Genomic DNA, 20,616 nt, shown 5'->3' on the forward strand with positions numbered 1-20,616 from the left:
TATATCTGATTGACATTTATACCACTTAAATGGTGTAAAACAGTGGTTCCCAAAGTGGGGTCCGGGGACCCCCAGGGGTACTTGAGAGTTCCAGGGGGTCCCTAGCTAAATGATAGTTTGGAACCAAATGTACCCTTATGGGTCTGTAACTGTACAAATGGAACCAAATGGACAGTTAAATTAACATTGATTTTACAAAAAATGAATTGTGGGTTCCAGAAATAGAAATGCCATTAAATGGGGGTCTGTAGACTAATTCATGAGTCGTAAAACTCTTCTTATGGGGGTCCCTGGAATATCTTTTCAAATGGGGGTCTGCAAGCTAATTAGTGTCAATTTGGGGGTCCTTGACATGAAAAAGTTTGGGAACCACTGGTGTAAAAGATCAGTTTCTCCAGACAGGGTGAATTGCCGATCACAGATAGGGTAAATGCCGATTACCGATCAGAGTGAATATCGGACGATATGGCCGATCTCTAGCATCTCTAGTATCAATACTACTTAATTTCTAAGATATATACATTTTACTAAATCATAGAAATTACAAATGAATATCAAGTTGGTGAAATGAAATCTACAAAAGAAAGAAAATAGACAATTGATGTCAGGTGGCTTTTTAATGTTTCCAAAAATAGTCTCTGAAACTGGGATTCGTTTTACAAAAGCATCCATATCTTATGGAACTATGGAATTCTTATGTAAACACAGACTGTGAAACTCCTTGACAACAGTAAGTTGTGGCACCAGAAGACCGAATGAAAGCCCAAACACTTGTCTTGATTTAAATCATTATGTCAACCACAACTTAAGAGAAATACGGTTAAGTACATTTGGAGTTGTCCAAGTCCTCAGCTAGTAGAATCAGACTTCAAAATTTACCCTATGAGCTGTTAGTTGAGGAGCCTAAAGGCCTACACGTATACAAACTGTGCTATATTGACAAAAGCAAGAGCAGTCTCATGAATACGTACCAACTGTGCTTGATCTCAGCAGTCAAGGTGACTCATGAGTTCATGCTCTTTAGCGGTTATGAATGTCATAGGACTTTAGGGTTCAAATTAGGTGTTAAGAATTCTATCACCCCCCCAACAGGTAAACATTCATTTAAAAAAGGCATGGCTTCAGGTTCACAACCTCAGACAGGTTAATCTTTATGCCACACAATCACATTGGCACAACGTTGTGCATTCACACGCCAGTCCACGATGCTGCCAAACTTCATTCATTATGATGACTTGCATTACAGTTGGGGGGCAGGGGGATTAAAGTTGGAACATAACGTCTTCAATTGAGACAACTGAGAAAATGCCCTTGCACTCAAGATCCTCTCTTGGAGGGGAATCGTGCTTATTATTCTGTGTGGAGACCTGTCTCAAGGACGGTAGATTTAAAAGGGGTGGGGGGGTGGGTATGACAGTTAGAAATTTGGAGCAGCAACATCCCAGTCTGACATCAGTTAGATTTGGAGGTATTCACAACGGCTAAGCCCGCAAGCGCCTCGACAGCTGGGATGGAAAAGATTCTCGACGTCTGTTCTTTGGGTCGTCAGATGTCCGTCAGTATTTCTTGGAGACAAAAAAAGCTGAGACGAAGATCTATTCTGCAGCTTCGGTCTCTTCCATTGGCTGGCCTGTTGCGCTCTCAACGGTCTTTGAGGCCTTTGACAAGGACAAAGTGGAAATGAAAGGTTAGACCACAAGGAAATTAGCTTCCATATCATATGCCAATATTAGATTGTCCAACATCTTACCTTCTTTTTCTTTTTCTTCTGGGTCTTGCGGCTGGCTGAGCTTTGAAGCAAAGCCTAACAAAAAAAAGGATAGCATTTAGAGTACAACGCATAAACAAACAATTAGCCACTTTCACACTCAATACTTTGTAAACCTGACCTGGCTTATTTGGTCCGCTCTATTTTTTCCTAATCTGGTTTACTTGGTCCACCTTTTTCTATATACACCAAACCTCTTCGCAGAAAATAGCCAATCTACAAACTTGTTGATCTGGTATTCGTGGCAGGGTGCCCTCGAGAATAGGGATGCTATGCATTTGAAAATGCCAACTCAGCGAGTCGCATGCCACAGTTGTCTCATCCCACTCTCCAGGGCAAAAGAAGCAGTTGCCTTTTTGGCATTTTACCTTGAGTTCTGCGTCCTCTACTTCGTGCTCAGTCTTGTAGAGATCTGGATCAAACAGGCTGTTTGTGATTCGCAGCGGTCCATTCGCCATGAGCAGCACGGTGAACTTGAACTGGGCTACGAACTCGCCTAGATTCAAATGGGAACGAAGTACCATCAGCCACACAAATGTACACTTTCCAATGCCTTTCAATGTAATGTCCCTTAATGTCAACAGGCTCAAAATCAATAGATTAGGATAATATTACACAGCTATCAAAGCGCAATATGAAAGTCATGGTTAATTTGTGATGGAATTGAAGTTAAATCAAACATTCAAGGCACATTTTACACTCCTTGTTCTCTCCATATGATGACAGACAAAAATCCTACATGCTATTATTTACCATCGCATGGAAAAACTCCATCTTTCGAAAAACACATTTTACTTTGAACAAATGGACAACCATGACAACATTCTCTTGTCAAGCTTTAGCCTACACATTTTAAAGCAATGCATTTTTTAAATGTTTTATCTATATAGGAATTTCAATACAAAAATCCATGTACAATCTGTTAATATTCTGCACAATGACCGGAATACAAATGTCTCAAGTTCAAGATTTTTGGAGCTCAATATATGCCACTCACCCTCTTTCTCATGCAGCACATTGAAGGGCTGCAACAGTTCATGCTTGGCACACTCCACCACACCCAGTCTTGCCTTTCCCTCATCCGGAAATGCTCTGAGGAGAGGAGACAAAGGACATGAGCCATAAATCCACAAGACACAGGTGGGACTACATCTATGAAAGAAGAAAGGCCTAGATACAAACTTGTGACCTATTTTCAATTCAAATTGTTGATTCATACATGGTATATTATAAGCGGAAGTGCAATCATTACCGATCAAAACAAACCCTTACAATAAGAGGGTCACTCTTTGATGATCCAAACAGAGGTGGTGGAATTAAACAATACAAACTACTGTTTTTCACTGCCAAGAGTAAATGATTATTTAATTAATTCACCCAATGCCAGTGATTTTCCATTTGGCATTACCTTTTAAGTCATCACAGAATATGTATGTCCACAATGATCTATCCCCCGAACATTGATAATTAAAGTGCCGTTCGCTCAGTGCTCACGGAAAACAGACCGTGCCATTCCCTTGTTATGCTCCATTGAAAATCCCATAATAACAGACCTAGAAGAGGCATGATAGACTGGAGATAATTGCATGATAAAAAAAATCCTCTGAATGGGAGTGAATGCAAGCTGTTTTTAGCGGCGACCACAAGATTTCCTTGTTCCTGGTTACAAGAACAGTCAGTGACTCACATGTTGGGCAAGGATGCCATCTATCATAAACCACTGAAAATCTCATCTTTTTCGTAATTGACATTGAGATCCTTGTAAGAAAAAAAACTTAAATAAAATCTCACACCCAAGTATGAGATTTTCGTTTTTTTCTTCCAAGGCTCTGAGTGTCAGATACGTACCTACAATACCTACATATTAAACGTTAAATATAATACATAAAGATTACATTTCATTTCCATTGCTATAATATATTATATATAATATTATTGCTAGAATGGATAAAATTTCCTTCATGGATTGTACCCTCTGTGTGTGTGTGTGTGTCCACACACACACACACACACACACACACACACACACACACACACACACACACACACACACACACACACACACACACACACACACACACACACACACACACACACACACACACACACACACACACACACACACACACACACACACACACACACACACACACCTGATACTATACTCAATAGTAGTTAGAGCAGATAGATACCTAACAAAATAACAGATCTATTCATAAGTGAGGACTCTCTGCGTTGTCTGCAAGTTGCTACCTGAGAGTGAAGGGCATGGCATCGAATCGTTTCTCCACATCACTGAAGAACATCCGAGACGTCTTCATCTTCAGTCCATACACTTTGTTGGGGTCTCGCTTATAAATGGTGGTCCTCTGTCCTCCATCCTTGGCCTTAAGGGTAGATTGTAAACATGTTTACATTATTTTCCTGTGGTACTGGTGTTTTGTAGTGATTTTGTAAACTGGTCTGGTTAATTACAACATAGCATTCTGTGAGCCCATCATTGAGGGGCAATTCTTGACTGTTATTTTTTCGATTCAAGAGTAATGTTCCAGGGCCAGTAGCTATAATTGTAGGGCCAGTGAACCAGTGGCAAATTTCCCTTAATGTCTACCCCTGAACCCCAACATAGGAACAGGCGCTGCAAGAATGAATGACCTCTTACCTTTCCCTCTCCGGTGCTGATCAGCACATCCACTGCATACACTTCATGCACCTCAAACTCTGCTTTCTCGTGGTCCTTTCTGAGAAAAACCAACAGACAAGACAATCACTGGTTAAACACAATGTAAATGTGTAAACATGTCGCATACCCATCCACTTCCTGCCTCATGGCACATAAGGCCTTCACAGAGAGCATCCACTTTCAGCTCCTGTAGTCCTCACTTCAGACCATGATTTCTATCTCACTTCTTTTCATTCTTTCTCAACCGTAGCCTTTTGTCTCGTCTACCGTTTCCCCTTCTGCTGCTTACATGGTTTACAGCTAAATGGAATCTCATGACTGAGTGTCTCCTAAACAATTAGCACAATATGTAGAATTGTGATGTTTTGTTCTACATTCCAGTTGAAGAAATAGCAAATTGGAGGCTTGCTTGCTTTGAAATATCTCTGAGCCCATTAGTATTGTATGGAAGATGCTTCTGAACGTGCCCTCTAGAGCTAGTTTGACCAATTAAATACAAATACTCTTAATATAATCTATTGCTAGTTCTAACACTTCTATTACTCTGTTTAATCTTAAAATAACTAATAACCGAAAATAGCAGATCTACAAGCTTGTAGATCGGCTATTTTCGGTGCACGACATGATTCCATAAAAAGACTTGTGTAGAATGAAAATGACTGAAATCAGTCATCAGGCGACTGAGGACTGTACTATGCATGTTGCAGTCGTTGTTTTGGTATGTAGTACTACTGTCATCTTCCATCGCCACAAGTTCACTTCCTCATTCAATGGCTTCATCTCGCCGTCTAGCAGCTCTTCAGTACCGACATGATCTTGCCAATGTATATGGAGTCGGTTGTACTGAAAACTACCTGAACTCACCTCTGCTGGTCCGTGGGGTTTTGAATGATGGTCTTCTCCCCATCAATAACGTGTTGTTTCAACTGATGTGATAGCATGCCTGCATATATATATTAAAAAAATATATGCCGAGTTTGTAGCAAATGGATTGAATATATTGGATCAATATATACAGTGGAAAGCACTAGCACACATGCCATATACTGATGTTCAGGAAATGTGATCTGAAAACACTCACCCTCAATGGGGGAACACTTGAATGACTTGGCAATCTTGTTCCAGGCCTCTGTCACCTGTGAGTTCTGAGGGATAGAAATTAAAGTTGATGTTAAGGTTATGGCTCCGTAGCAGCTTGTTTTCAAACCATCTTCTACCTTATCATTCTGTTTTCCCATTATCATCTTCATTTGTTTTAGCTTTCCTTCAGTAAAAAAAATCACACCTGTGTGAACTGAGTGGTGTAGGGTCTTATATAGACTGATCAGCTGTGGTCTGACGTAATGAAATCACACCCCGTGTGAACTGGGTGACCATAGCAACCATGCTCATTTTTTGAGCACAGACAGACAGACTAACAAAGCCAGTTGTAGGAGTGGTTTACACCACTCAAAAATGCTTACGCCAATTGCTTTAAACCCCCGGGGCAATGCTTCTTTCCCCCTTTTAACATTGAGTGAACTTATCACGTGGGCACCATGTTCCTACACGGTGTAAACAACACTGAAGATAAGTGCCCAGAACAGACTTTAGTAAGACACAGTAGGTGCCTCAAAGCACTGGTTCTCATGAAAGGGAATACCATTCAAAGAGAGATGCATTGCCACGGCATTGTGGCTGAGCATCCCCTCCCATCACCCTTTTATAACATGAATGCAACCTTGAACTCAAAACATTATGGATGGAAAAGCTGCACTAACCTGGTTTCCAGGCTTGACGAGGCGCAGGGCAGCTTCAGCACAGAGGTGGGCAGCTACGAGAACATCAGCCTTCTTACCGGTCAGCGGGGTGTCCTGGAGGGACACGGGAGACAAAACACACATGGTGAGAACTCCAGAAGCATCGTCGTGAAATACCACAACTAATGGATGTCGCCACAATCTGCTGTAATCATGTAAATGACATGCGCAGCCCATGACTGCTGTGTGAATGTTCAATCAATGGGTGCCGCAGCCCAGGTGAAAGTTGTCTTAACAGTGATGGTATATACCTTGGTCACTCCAACAACAAAGCTGTGAGCCACGTTTGAGATGAAGCCATCGACATGCACACCCAGATCACTGCACGCGGAGAGAACAGGCAAACATGAGGCAAAGAAAAAGAGTACACATTACAAAAAGAGTCTGTCCATACCCGCATGACAGTGCATACTTCATCAAATGCAAAAGAGGCAAATGCTGTGTTTTTGGTGCTTGCTTACATTTTGACTACGTCCCCATCCTTTAGTACAACATCAGGGTCACTCCTCAGAGGAGAGTAGTGGCATACACAGTTGTTAACAGACACGCTGGTGGGAAAGGCAATACCTGAGAAGAACAGATAAGGCCATTTAAAAACAGCACATTAACCATTTAAACCCCAGCAGCACCTGTTTGTGACCGGAAATAGGAACTTCCTATTTTGCCATTTAATATTCTATACAAAACATGCAAAAAAATTAAATAAAACATTACCTTTCTTCATGTCCTTCTCCTTCTTGAAGACCTTCCCAGTTTCTTGCATGATAAAGGCATCTCCCTTTTCACAGAGGCTGAGCACCGAGACACCTGTTGTTGCTGCCTCCACCACAGACTTGAGGGCCTCTGAGGGACGGGGAGAGAAGCAGCCATGGGTGACTCAAACGAACGCCTGTTGTCACACAATGAATAAGCTGACAGGTGCATCTCGGCCACAAATGTGTGACTGACTAAAAAACCTCAGTCATAGTTAGTTGTGTGTCAGTGTTGTCAGAATAATAGTAGAAAATAGATTGTATATCTGCTATCTAGTACGGCTTGCAACACCCCAGGTGCAACCAGCTATAATTGATTGCTGTATTAATAGTAAATGTATTAACAGATGGTAGAACCTGTACAGGTCAATACAAAAACTGCTAAGAGGATAAAACCAGAAAAAGCACTAAGACATTTACATCAGGGTCCTCCATTTTCAATTCATCAAAACTGAGGCTTTACTCAGCCACACAATTCACAAGCTGTTCTCACACACACACGCGCGCGCGAACACACTGACCTGTATACTTCTAGTACGTGCTTTGCTTTTTTGCCTCTGACTAAACACAGACAACAGAACGTTAACGCGGGTTGTAGACATGCTGAAAGTTCCATCCGTGAAGCTGACAGCTGTGTAGCTTCGCTCGACAGCACGCAACAAACACAGCGGTCAATATCGTCCATAAAGGCGAACAAACCGCTTACAGACGGGACACCTTTGAGACCCGAGCCTAGCCTAGGTGGATGAAGGCTAGAGCAGATGACATAAGCTAACGCGCTGCCTACCTACGTACGTTGCACGCTAGCATATGCTGCTAGCAGCGAGCTAACTAGCTAGCCAGCCAGCCATTGTTGGTTGCATTAGCCACCATGCTAAAGCTAGCCGATCAAGCTAGCCCACACATAGGCTAATATGTCAACCGACATGTTTAATTTCAGACCGTGTCCTCATGAACGGGATCATGATGATGGGGACAACATGTCCCGTTTCTCAACTCTAAATTTGACAGACGAGCTCGGACCGTAGCGATAAGCGCTCCATCGTGGCTAACGCTGCCTGCGGCACATGGCCACATTATGAGAAGCAGACATTATGCTAGCGAGGCGAATTCGGATACTTGTGGAACTGCCTGTGGACGTCTTCGATGAAATAAAAAACCCAGTCCCACGTTTCTTTCCCTTTACTACTTACGGTTGGCGATCTCAGCCCCCATCTTGAACTTGGTGACCACGAGGTCATCGGCGATGGTCTGGTCATTGGAGTCATCATCTCCGGACATGTTTGCGAATGTGTTTTAGTTCGCACGCAAAGTAACTTTTTTCCCACTCTGCTATCTCTCTCTCCCGGCGGCGGGTGTGTGCCACTGAAATGTACCACGCTCGAACGACGTGTGGTTTCTCCTCCTCCACACACACGCACACAGCACAACGCACACACACACTCCTCCGTGCTCCGTTACGCGCGCCCGCGAGTCCGCGCCATCAGCAGCCGCCCACGAGACTCCGCCCACTCGATCCGACTACGTCCAATCCACGCCAAGCATGAAATTAGCGCGCGCGAGCGCGTCACAGATCTTCTCCACTCACATCATCATCCCCATGGAAATAAAAACGTCTGGGTTTCCGAGGCTATCAATCACAATCATCGATGTAAAATTGGCTATTTTGTCCAAAATATTAAAACATTAAATACGGTATGTGAAAATAGTGTTAAGTAATGAAAAGTATACATGATGTGAACATGCAGGATACATCATTATCAGACTTAAAGGACAACTTTAGTTTTTTTCAACCAAGGTTCATGTTTTAGGTTGTTATTAGAGAAAGTAAAAGATGAGTGTATTTTTTTTCCATTTGCTGCTTTCTTTCGTTTTAGGGATTTTAGCTGTTTTTGACAGGGGGGCATTCGAGCATGGGGCTAAATATGTATTTTTTTTACAACATTTTATAGCGATTTCTTTTTTTATCATTTACTATAGCCCTACTAGACCCCAAGAAATTACATCTGGCCACAAAAGATCACGGGATCTACTGAATGTGTCAAACTGACATATTGAGCCTATGACACACAGTGTGGTTTCCCCCAGTAGGCTACCTTCATATTCAGTAGATCCTGTGATCTGTTGTGGCCTTATCCTTCAACTTCTTTTTTATGCCCCCAAATGACTGGATATACCGGGTTTGTAGCAACAATTTGTAGCAATTGTAGAAATATTAGACAAATGTTTAAGCATAATTCTATAATCATGTGTACTTTACATTACTTAAAGACCTTTCCCAAATATTTTTATTTCAACATTTGGGGAAAAGAAATGCCAATAAAACACCTAGGTGCCCACTCTTCCTTGGTGCCCACCTACTATCCAGTTATCTCATATGCCTTCTTCTCTATTCACTATGCTCTGTGCCTCCTCCTCGCTACCCCCCCCCCCCACACACACACACACACACACAGTGACACACACACACGCGCGCGCACACGCACACAACACAACAAATGTGTATTGTATTGTTTTATTGTATATATAATTCACATTGTAATAAAAATACAAAAAAGATTGATCTTGTATAAAACAATATGGATACTTCATAGCAATGCCACATATTACACAATATGGTTTAAGGTAGGCAGTGTAATGCTTAAGGTAAACATGAGCTTAAAAGAATGGAGCCTTATCACAGCTGACGTTTTAATTGTAATGGGTAAACACAGCTGGTTGTGGTATTCATTTAGGCGTTACCAGTGGTGGAAAATGTTTTTACTTAGTAAAGGTATCAATACTGCAATGTGCAAATACTTTGTTACAAGTAAAAGTCCAGCTAACGTCATGCTTTCGCACAGACAACTAAATGAAACACCCACAATTCCTGTAAATGGCTGCTGGGAAAAAGGTCACACCATGTCCAACTGCAAACAGAATAACAATAATTCTGTGATGAGCCATGCAGTCTGTATTGGACAAGAAGAGTACAAATGATTTTGGTCTTGTGTTAGTATTTAAAAACGGTGCACTTACAATTGACACCTTTAATATAACATCATACCCACGCTGAGGTTTGAAACTGTATCGATTTAAAATGTAAAGCTTCCTTGAGGCTGTTCCTTTTTCCGCAATAATGTTCAGAAAACAGCAATGGCAAACATAGCAGAAAAACTGGAATAGCTGATAAAGCTAGACAGTGTTTGTGTCCCAGTCCACATTATTAGGTGCGCACAGCATCTGGTTTAAGGAACAGTCTGCTGTTCCAATAGTCTGGGTTGTCAAATGATGTGTTGCTGCTTGGCTCTCCTACGCCCGCACACGCCTTGATGTATCCCCCAACACCTCTGCACCTGCTGCTGCCCACATCGTCAGCGACAGCCTGCCCCCTCACCGGGAGGTTCTGGTACTCTGCCTTCTCCCACCCGCGGGACACGCCTCCAACGCAGGCCATCTCCTCGTATTCTCCCCGCTGGCCCGCCACAGCTGTGGCCACATCTGTCCTGAGCACAGCGGCGATGCTCAAGCTCCCATTCGGTCTCGGTTGTTTATCTATGTATTCGCGCTCCCCTTCGTTATCCTCCTCCTCTTTCTCCTCCTCCGTCTCCTCAGCTTGAACTTGCTTTGGGAGGTTCTGGTACTCTGCCTCCTCTGACTCATGGGACGCCCCTCCAACGCTGGCCATCTCCTCATATTCTTCCACTTGGCCCGTGCCAGCTGCGTGCACATCTGTCTCTTTTGGTCTATGCTGTTTATTTGTGTGGTTGCACTCCCTTTCAACCTCCACTTCCTGCTCTGCCCTACTCGTTTTCCGCTCCGTTTTCACCCCCTCCCCTATTTGGCTATCTTTGGTAATTTCAGTCTCCTCTGTTTCTGCATTTTTCTGTACGGAGGTTTGACTCTCTCGTCTCTCCCACACTGGCCTCTCTCTGTCCCCAGATGTTTGACTCTCTCGTCTATCCCATAGTGGCCTCTCTCTGTCCCCAGAATGGGAGCTCTGGAGGTTCATGTATTCCTGTTCCCCAGTCCCCAGGTCAGTCTCCCCATGCACAGCGATGGCCTTTGTCACACTTTCTGGGTGCTCAACGAGCTGGCGATCCTCTGTGGAGGCCAGTGGCTCCACCACACCTCCATCGCAATGGTCACTCTGCGTTTCCCTATGCACAGTTTCTTCTTCCAATAATGGCGAAGCAGGTGTTACAAGGGAAGGTGCTTTGAAAGTGGGAGAGGGTAGTTGTGAGGGTTTCTTCCATGATACACCTGTGGCAGCATTGCATCGCACAGAGATGCTTCCGGGTGAGAGAGGAGGAGGAGGAGAACCAGGCTGTTGGATCATGAGTTCATACTCCTGGGTAGGGTCAGAGGCGATCACCAAGTAAGCCTGCTTATTCCTGGAAGATGTCGGTTTCCTTCCACTGGGATGAGTAGTTCTAGGCATGTCTGTGAAAAAGATGACAAAGGAAGTCATGACACTGCTCCGGAAAACTCTCATTCTGCAACACAACAGTCGTGACGCGATGATATCGGAGAAGTTCCGCATGCCATTATCCAGAATCCAGAATTTTTAGACGTCTGATAGTTACCTCTCTGCGGGGTGCCAGCTAAGCCAGGAAGAACATATCCATCGCCATCCACTTCCTCCTCCAGATTCGTCTTATGGGCAGACGACTCTGAGGCGGTGGATCGTTTCCTGTGCATGTTGCTGGGCGTACGGGAAGTGCCGCGCTCCGTGACACGCCTGGCCCTGCGAAGGCTGCCCGGTAATGAGACGGCCTCAGGAAGCTCTACCTCCCGGCCACTCCTCCTGATGCTCTCGGACCACTCAGACATTGTCCGTGCAGAGCTCCGACGAGCCCTCTGAGACCAGAGCTGAAAAAGGCAAAACCACTAACTTAGAGAACTGCAGCAGCCCAGAGAGAAACAATCCTATCATTTCTGGGTGACACATTTTTTATATAGTGTATGTCTCACATCCTGGATGAATGATTTTTTTGGCAGTGCTGAGTCATAATATTGATTGAGTAAAGTATTGTAATTATAATACTGATTAAAGTGCTTGTGTTCACTGCTCCCGGCCAAATATATCCTCCTTTGTCAACTGTGACGGGGAATCATTGACACATATACAATGTATAGTTTTGTGTGTGTGTGTGTGTGTGTGTGTGTGTGCGCGCGCGCGCGGCGTTGCGTGCGCGCGTGTGTGCGCGTGTGTGGGGCAAACCTGGCGAGCATTGTCCCCTGGGCTAGGTGTCATGGGCAGATACCCAACTTGTCCAGCCTGAGAGGTGACACTCTATAACAGGGAAGTAAAGAGGGAAAGAGATTAATCAGATTATGCACTAGTTCCAAGTTCATTTGCAGGAGTCTCTAAACGACAAGGCAGGAAGCAGTACCCTGTAAGAACTCATCCTCAGACGAGAAGATGGCGAGAGGTAGAGAGGAGATGTGGCCAAACCCTCCTCCAGTCCCTCGTCGTCTGGGCCCTCCAGTTCTGCCTCCAGAAGGTCCAGTTCTGATTCTCTTTGGTGGGGGTCTTCAGAGGCCGCTTCCCCGCCAGCCAACTAAAGGACAGCATCAGAATTTAAGAGCTCAAAGTGTAGTAATTAATAGGGCCATGGACTCACATTCACGTCTGCATTCCACAATCAGAATAGTTTTTTTATTGCCAGCAGGTATGTTTTGTACATAATGAGGAATTTGTCCCGGTGAGGTTGGTCCAATACCCTGAAGCAACGGTATAGAAACAATTCAATGATTTACAACAATTCAGAAATTCAAAACACATAGATAAGTAGAAATAGCTAAGATATAATATGCAATCAATGTACACTAGTATAGACTGAAGAAGCTGGTATAGCAATGTTGGTAGAGAAATAAATTAATATGAATTACTGCACATATTGAAAGTGTACACAGAGGGTAGTAATATACATTTCACAATGCATTATTGTGCGTATACATGAACTGTACTCAGAGAGAATACAGAATGTACTGATTCTCTCACCTTGATGACTAGGTACCTAGGTGGGTCCCTTGCCATTCGTGTAAAGTCATTGGCCAGCTCCTTGAAGGTCGGGCGAATGCTTTCATCAATCATCCAGCCTGCAGATGGAAAACAAAGGACAAAACGTTGCTATCACCTTCCATGGATGTTACTTGTGTGTGCAACTGCAAACTGTACATCAATGTATATCAGTATATATGCGATCCTTTTGTATGCATTTGTGTGTAAGTTATAGCTGCAACTATCAATAATTAGCCAATTCTTCTATCAATTGGGACGATTACTGTTTCGATTAATTGAATAATCAAGAAATGTTTGTTTTTATTTAATAAATGTATACTGTATACCAACAAATCGATGAGAAAATGTTAAATCTATTACATTTTCTTTAAATAATCAAATAAATCAAACCACTATTTTATACAACATTGTGGTCCAGAAATAGTGAAAATAGCAATGCTATGCTAGGTGATGTAATGGTGATGTAAAACAAACACGGACAAAACAAACATTAAACTCTCTTTATTGTCAATGGCATTTAATGTTTGTGTTAGCGACAAAATGACGTAATTTTCCCTTCATTGTCAATGGCGTTTTTAATGTTTGTTTAAGGAAAAACAAACATTAAACCTGTATATAGGAGGGGCTAGCGCCCCTCAAAAATCATACATTATTTATAAATCGACACAATGTAAAATGCATGTTACTCACACTTGACCATAACCATGTAGACATCTATGGTACAGATGTGAGGCTGAGAGAGACGTTCGCCCTTCTCCAGAAGGCTGGGCACATCCGGGGGCTGTACAGATGCATAAGGCTGTGCTCCGAACGACATCATCTCCCAGATTGTCACTCCTGTGTGAGTCATATGCACAATAACCAGTATTACATTTAGACAGAATTCTGTATTTGATTTTGCCAATTAAACTGAATGTTAAAAGTAAAAAAAAGACCACTGAACACAAATGCTCACTTCAAACACACAGACACACTCGTACTGCTATATCTCCGAGTCCTCACCATAACTCCAAACATCACTTTGATGAGTGTATCTTCGGAACAAGATACTTTCCAACGCCATCCATTTTATGGGACTCTGGTGGGAGAGACAAATCACACAGCAGCTATATTAAAAGCTCTGATTCTATGCATCATTAATGCATGATTTCTAATAATACAAACTAACTAGTAACTCAAGATCCCCAAAAATGTTGTGGAGTAAAAAGCACAATATTTGCCTCTGAGATGTAGTGGGGTAGAAGTAAAGTACTTGAGTACTTTACTTACTTAGTTACTTTCCACCACTGACTAAAGGTGTATGTAGATTTGAACGTTTCATGGTTACCTTGGAATCACTGTACACATATTTGTTGTCATCAGGATAGAGGAGATCGGCCACACCGTAGTCAGAGATTTGGACCTGGTAGTCGTTCTTCAGCAGAACGTTGCGGGCAGCCAGGTTCCTGTGGACCATGCAGTGTTCCTCCAGGTAGTACATACCCTGAGGCCAAAACAGTTGCCATGACAATCTGTGCATCACTCATGCTACTGTATCTTATTACTTGCGCAAGCAGAGCGTGCAAGTAATGTTATCAGTCAGGTATGTCCGGGGCCAGTGTGCGTGCGTGCGTGCGTGCGTGCGTGCGTGCGTGCGTGCGTGCATGCGTGCGTGCCTGTCTGTCTGTCTGTCTGTCTGTCTGTCTGTCTGTCTGTCTGTCTGTCTGTCTGTCTGTCTGTCTGTCTGTCTGTCTGTCTGTCTATTTCTGAGGTCATAAAACTGACGTTCTGAGTGATGTCATAGACATAGACTGCCCTCCAAGTACTAACAAAACATCAATTACTCAATTTATCCAAAATCCACAGCTCTGTAGTGAGAACTCATGATGGGCATAACTTCTGGGTTGGCCTACAAAAATACATCAACCCTGTAGCACTCTATGGAGAATCCAAACATAAATAAAAACGAATGAATGAAACAGAAACACCAATATTCAACACTATATCTACGTACACGTTCATATTCATTACCCTTGTAGGCCTATGCAGATCTGCTTACCTTGGCAATTTGCACACACCAGTTGAGCAAGCGCTGGGGGTCAATGCGATGCTTGTGGCACCTGATGTGCTCCAGCAAGGAACCATGGGAGCTGAGCCGTGTGACCAGCTGCAGACTGGCACCTGGGCAGATGCCCAGGAGCCTAATGATGTACGGGTGGTCCAGGCTGCCCATGGCCAACATGTGCTGCACAACAAGCAAGAGCAAGACGTGTAAAGACAATGCTACTAAGCATTTAAAGTATGAGGTATAAAGTACAGCAGCCATGTGTTCATACAACAGAAAGATTGGGTATTGGGTAAGACTGATGTTATGTATCTTTCAGGACCTTTCACTGCTCCAAAGTTGAATATTGCCACTACTGTTGGAGCAGCCATAAACTACACAGGTTCATCCCGATGTTCTGGGAATCTTTGTAAAGTTAGTGTTAGTAAAAAAACAGGTAAAAGAGTAACGTTTGAGCAGACTAACATCAGTCACTCTACCATTCAATGTAGTAGAAGACCTGCAAGTTTAGTTTAGTGCGACCAGGGGACCCGTTTCTGAATTATAGCAATGATCATCAAGACGCCATCTTGTTCAATCTCATGTTACCATTAAGGATATATTAGGTTATTAAAGTGTGAGAGTACAGTATGAGTGTTAGACTCACATCAGTGATTTCAGTGAAGGTCTGGCATCCTGAGCTGTCCTGTATTGTCTTAATGGCCACCGGGATCTTAACTGTCTCTCCCTCTGGAATCCAAAAGCCCTAAACAAGACACAAATTCATTCATTCAAATTATACTCTCAGACCGCAAGGGGCTCTTGTAGAAGAACACCAGATTAACTTTTTATACAATCCTATTACTAAATGGTAAATGGTGCATTTAAATATACATATATTTATCCAAAGCGCTTTACATAGATTGTGCATTACATTCACCCATTCACACACACATTCATACACCGATGGGAGAGGAAACCATGCAAGGCACATGCAATGCACATCAGGAGCAATTAGGGGTTCAGCGTCTTGCTCAAGGACACTTTGACACCAACTCTGGGGGAGCCCGGGATCGAACATCCGGCCGCTCTACTGACTATTACCGACTATTACTGATATGGCTAGATATAGCTAAGATATAATATGCAATCAATGTACACTATAGACTGAAGAAGCTGGTATAGCAATGTTGGTATACCAGCCAAAAATGAAAGGTTTCCCCACCTTGTGCAGTGTGCCAAACACCCCAGAGCCCAGGACTTTGATCTTCTTCAGCTCTGGGGCCCTCATGATGCGAGTGTGAACCTTCGCCTCCTTCTCCCCCGGACCCATTGGATCAAAGCACTGCACAAACAAACATAACAGAATATTTTATCATGTTCAGCTGATTCCATTTTCCAATACTGCCTATACTGTGTGACTATCAGTGTTAGTTTTGACAGCAACTTTTGATTTAGTCATAGTCTTTTGAATACAATTTAATTTAGTTTTAGTCACATTTTAGACATCTGAAATGTTTTGATTTAGTCAACTAAATCTACAGTTCATTTTGTCGACAAAAATGTATTTCGGCGGGCCTTGATGGCGTCGTAATGCCCAATTTTAGACAGGGGCAACACCTGAGTGCAATCAAACATTCTACTGGATCTTTTCTCCACTAGTCCCTCCCTAACAATGTAGTCTTTTTTCATTTGTCGACGAAATTGTCACTACATTTAGTCTTAGTTTTAGTCATCATAGCTCGTTTATATTTAGTTTTTGTCAATGAAAAAAGTTGACGAACATTTTTTGTCATAGTTTTAGTTGACGAAATGAACTATGGTGACTATTAATTTAAAAAAAAAGAATGGATTTAGCTGGCATAGCAACACCTCACCTCTCCACTCTCCAGGTACCTCCTCATGTATCTCTTGCGGCGAATGGCGAGGCCTCTGTGGTACAGCAGGCCCAGGATGAACAGCACCAGGCAGACTATCAGGCCAACGGGGACACCTAAAGCTATCCCCGTGATCTGACCACTGGAGGACGAGTGAAGAATGGCCTGTTTGTCAAGTTATTTGGATATAACTGTAGTGCTTTATATCAACCAACAGGGGGAGGCAGGCACTTACCTACTAATCGCCATCTGAGCTGTCTCCAAACAGTCACTCAACCCTGGTCCTGAACATCTGTAAAATACATGACATATATAACATGTTAGGCCTATATGGAATTATTGTGCTAAATCTGCACAGGATTATGCATGTGCGTGCATTAGCATAGCCTCCATTCATGTATCTCTTTATAAATATCAATGGACTCCATTGATATCTATGAAGAGATACACCCTGTACAATACAGCATGTATAGACTACCGAAGTCCTGATGTCACTCACTCATCCCCTGGTTTGCAGAAATAATTTCTCTAGGGAGAATAACATTGTGTCATCATCTTAAAATCCTCTCATATAAGCATTGTGGTCCAAAATTAACTGTCTCTAGGATATTGTCTCTGTATCGTTGATAATATGAGTGGCTGACAGTCAGCCACTCAATTTGTTTCGTTCTTTATTTTTGGAACACAATTCTTATTGACTTATTTGATTTTAAAAAAGGATATGAGAATTCAGAATGGGTGGGAAAAAACCACAAACCGGGTAGGATATGAAATTACGCCAGACTTCGGCACTCTAGATAGAAGTGGTTCCTAAACATTTCAGCCCGTGACCCAAAACAGAAATTTGATATTCGCCTGGGACCCAAACTAAATAGTATATCTTAAATATTTGTTATAATTTATGAAATGTCTTCGATATTTATTTTATTTCTTCATGACATTACTAAAATAATCATCGGATTTTGTTATTAATTTATGAAAAGTTTTGCTTTTTTGGGAATGCTTTTTGAAAATGTTTTGAAATAATAATAATTAAAAACCAAATGTAGGTAACAAAAATTACGGGGACCATATATAACAATGTGTCCGCGACCCACAAATGGGTCCCGACCCAGTGTTTGTGAACCAGTGCTCTATACTATGGTCTCACCCTTGTGTGCAGTTATGGTGGCATGGTTCACAGTGCCCCTCCTTACTGGGGTACTTGAAGATGAGCCCCCTATGCCCATCGTTCACGCCACTGGGACACCAGGACACGCAGTAAGGGCCGTCCCGTAGATTGGCACACGCCACGCACTCATCTGCGCCCTTGCAGAAAGAAAGAGGATGAGAGAAAGAGAAGCGATCGATGACAAAAGTGTAATGTTTATTGGAATGAGCGGTCATCCTAATGACAGAGAAGAGGGCATGTTCACCATCAAAGTGATGAACGGGGAATGAATGCAAGGCTTTTATGCTTCAGACGTTGCTAATTCTCCATTTCCATGCCAGGATGACTGAGACCTTAGATGACAGCTATATGTAATTTTGGACGTTTTATTACAGTCAGTGGTGGAAAACATACTCACATGTTTTACTTAAGTAAAATTATCAATACTGCAATGTAGAAATACTCCATTACAAGTAAAAGTCCAGAATTCAAAATGTCCAAACGTATTGGCATCAAAATCTACTTAAAGTACCAAAAGTAAAAGTACTCATTATACAGAATGTCCCATTTCAAGTTCATTTCAAATGTATAAAAATCATTTGAAAATAGGAGATCTACAAGCTCACAGATGTGACGCATTTTGAACGGCCATTTTCGAATGGCCGAAATGTATATAGGGCTGATGTGGTTAATGTATGGTTAGTAATAATACTCCAAATCCAAAATGTAGCTACTAGATAAAGTTTTGAAATAAATGTAGTGGAGTAAAAGTACAATATTTGCATCTGAGATGCAGTGGAGTAATACGTAAAAGTATTGGGAATTGGAAATACTCAAGAAAAAAACCCTCTAAATTGTAGTTAAGTACAGTACTTGAGTAAATGTACTTAGTTACTTTTCAAGTTCCCACCACTGATTACAGTATACAGCATTGTTCCACAATTCCTTTGTAATTTTTAATAGAAGTGATTACCAGTCCGGTGCAAGTGGCTCTGCCATCCTGCGGTTGACACTCTGGGTGACAAGCTACGCATTGTCTCTGCGGTCCTGCAAACTCCCTCGGCACTCTGGGGACACAGAATTGGCCATATGCATACACGCCATTTTGGAAAGAACTTCCCTACTTCCTTCACAAGTGTTACTGATGATACTAATGAAGGCTCTGTTCCATTCTGCTATTGTGCGTGTTGGCTCACTGGAAACACTCTGCTACACCAGTGGGTTTCAAAGTGTCCTTGAAAGGGTTCCAAATGGCCCCGTACGGGTGTGTAACTCTGAGAGTTATGGAGGTCCTCTGCACACTAAATCTAACAGAGCCTTAATTAGTATCCTGTGAAGGAAGTAGGGAAGCAGCCCGGAAGTAGTGGACAATAAAGTTGACCCTCCCGCTGGTCTGTTAAAGTTAATTTTTATATTTTAATATTCACACATGCGCACACGCACACACGCACGTACACACGCACACGCGCGCACTTACGCACTTACGCATGCGCGCACGCACGCACGCACGCACGCACGCACGCACGCACGCACACACACACACACACACACACACACACACGCTTAGAGGCAAACCCTTAGAATATATGTGTTTGACTCTATGTATAGTTTAGAATAGTTACCCAGTGTAGAAGTTGCAGCTGGCCACACATGTGCCGTCTCGGCTGTAGTTCCTGCAAGAGAGACACTGGTCGGGCCCCGGGCCCCAGCACCCTGAGTCTGAGCACAGCGGGTCACACACGCGGCCCTCTGCCTCTGATGCAACATCAAGGACAAGACCAAATAGGTATCATTAGTGCTTTTTGTAAGAATATCAATTCAGGGAACTCAACATTTTCAAAAAATCGACCCAGTGCAGATAGACGATCTACAAGCTCACAATCGAGCTTGTAGATCTATTATTTTCAAAAGATTATTTTGAAAACTTGAAATGGGATATTCTGTATAATTAGTATTTTTACTTTTGGTACTTTTTAGTATACTACAGCGGTGCCCGTTGGGCACTGGCCTACCCAGATATTATGCGTTGGAGCCTCTAAAGCGGTGCCCGTTGGGCACTGGCCTACTTGGAACGATTCAAGTTGTAAATGCATGCCCCCGCCGGCGGAAGCCTTTTGTGGCGGTTCTGGACAACCGTGGGTCTCGACACCGGGCACTGCACTCCCTGTGGGGGTGTGGAACGCGTGTGTCGAATTTGAAGGCAGTGGGGCGAACGGTTCTCGAGTTACATGGATTATAGACGTACAGCCGTACAGAGACTTGGTGCATTTATAGTTAGATTTTGATGCCAATACTTTTGTAATTTCACTCAAGTGCATTTTGAATTCTGGACTCCTACTTGTAAGTAAGAGAGTAATTCTACACTGCAGTATTGGTACATTCACTCAGGTACAAAATGTGAGTACTTTTTCCCCACCCAGTGCGTGACTCACCACACTCAGCCAACGGTCTGTTTCTCTTGATGTCATTGTTCCGGCGGGCCCTGAACAGCCGGGTCCAGTTGACAGTGTGATGGTAACAGAGGTTGGCGTTCAGACTGAGGTAGACGCTGCCGTCG

The 20,616-nt window shown here is 43.0% G+C and overlaps 2 protein-coding genes across 2 annotated transcripts in view; both read right to left on the reverse strand.

Moving 5' to 3' along the window:
* Positions 1-598: 598 nt before the first annotated feature.
* pa2g4b (proliferation-associated 2G4, b) lies at positions 599-8,498 on the reverse strand. The gene is made up of 13 exons (XM_079522912.1): positions 8,196-8,498; positions 6,965-7,093; positions 6,712-6,817; positions 6,502-6,571; positions 6,212-6,304; positions 5,533-5,596; positions 5,316-5,394; positions 4,431-4,509; positions 4,022-4,155; positions 2,766-2,860; positions 2,137-2,264; positions 1,751-1,804; positions 599-1,658 (listed from the first exon to the last, which is right to left on the reverse strand). The coding sequence occupies exons 1-13, from the start codon at positions 8,281-8,283 to the stop codon at positions 1,596-1,598; spliced, it is 1,182 nt and encodes a 393-aa protein (XP_079379038.1). The 5' UTR covers positions 8,284-8,498; the 3' UTR covers positions 599-1,595.
* Positions 8,499-9,517: 1,019 nt separating this feature from the next.
* The window catches only part of erbb3b (erb-b2 receptor tyrosine kinase 3b), a 24,536-nt gene continuing 13,437 nt past the window's right edge, over positions 9,518-20,616 (reverse strand). Inside the window, exons 12-28 of the mRNA XM_079522442.1 lie at positions 20,492-20,616; positions 19,682-19,814; positions 19,033-19,126; positions 18,060-18,217; positions 17,145-17,201; positions 16,910-17,051; positions 16,258-16,377; positions 15,700-15,798; positions 15,048-15,233; positions 14,337-14,492; positions 14,012-14,087; positions 13,700-13,846; positions 12,989-13,086; positions 12,378-12,545; positions 12,206-12,277; positions 11,568-11,853; positions 9,518-11,424 (exon numbers count right to left, since the gene is read on the reverse strand). The exon at positions 20,492-20,616 is cut by the window's right edge and continues 72 nt beyond it. Coding sequence (XP_079378568.1) covers positions 10,208-11,424; positions 11,568-11,853; positions 12,206-12,277; positions 12,378-12,545; positions 12,989-13,086; positions 13,700-13,846; positions 14,012-14,087; positions 14,337-14,492; positions 15,048-15,233; positions 15,700-15,798; positions 16,258-16,377; positions 16,910-17,051; positions 17,145-17,201; positions 18,060-18,217; positions 19,033-19,126; positions 19,682-19,814; positions 20,492-20,616 — 3,334 coding nt within the window. The 3' untranslated portion in view covers positions 9,518-10,207. The remainder of the gene's footprint in view (positions 11,425-11,567; positions 11,854-12,205; positions 12,278-12,377; positions 12,546-12,988; positions 13,087-13,699; positions 13,847-14,011; positions 14,088-14,336; positions 14,493-15,047; positions 15,234-15,699; positions 15,799-16,257; positions 16,378-16,909; positions 17,052-17,144; positions 17,202-18,059; positions 18,218-19,032; positions 19,127-19,681; positions 19,815-20,491) is intronic.

Source organism: Electrona antarctica (genome assembly GCF_951216825.1).
Source record: "Electrona antarctica genome assembly, chromosome: 2".
Lineage (NCBI taxonomy): Eukaryota > Metazoa > Chordata > Actinopteri > Myctophiformes > Myctophidae > Electrona > Electrona antarctica.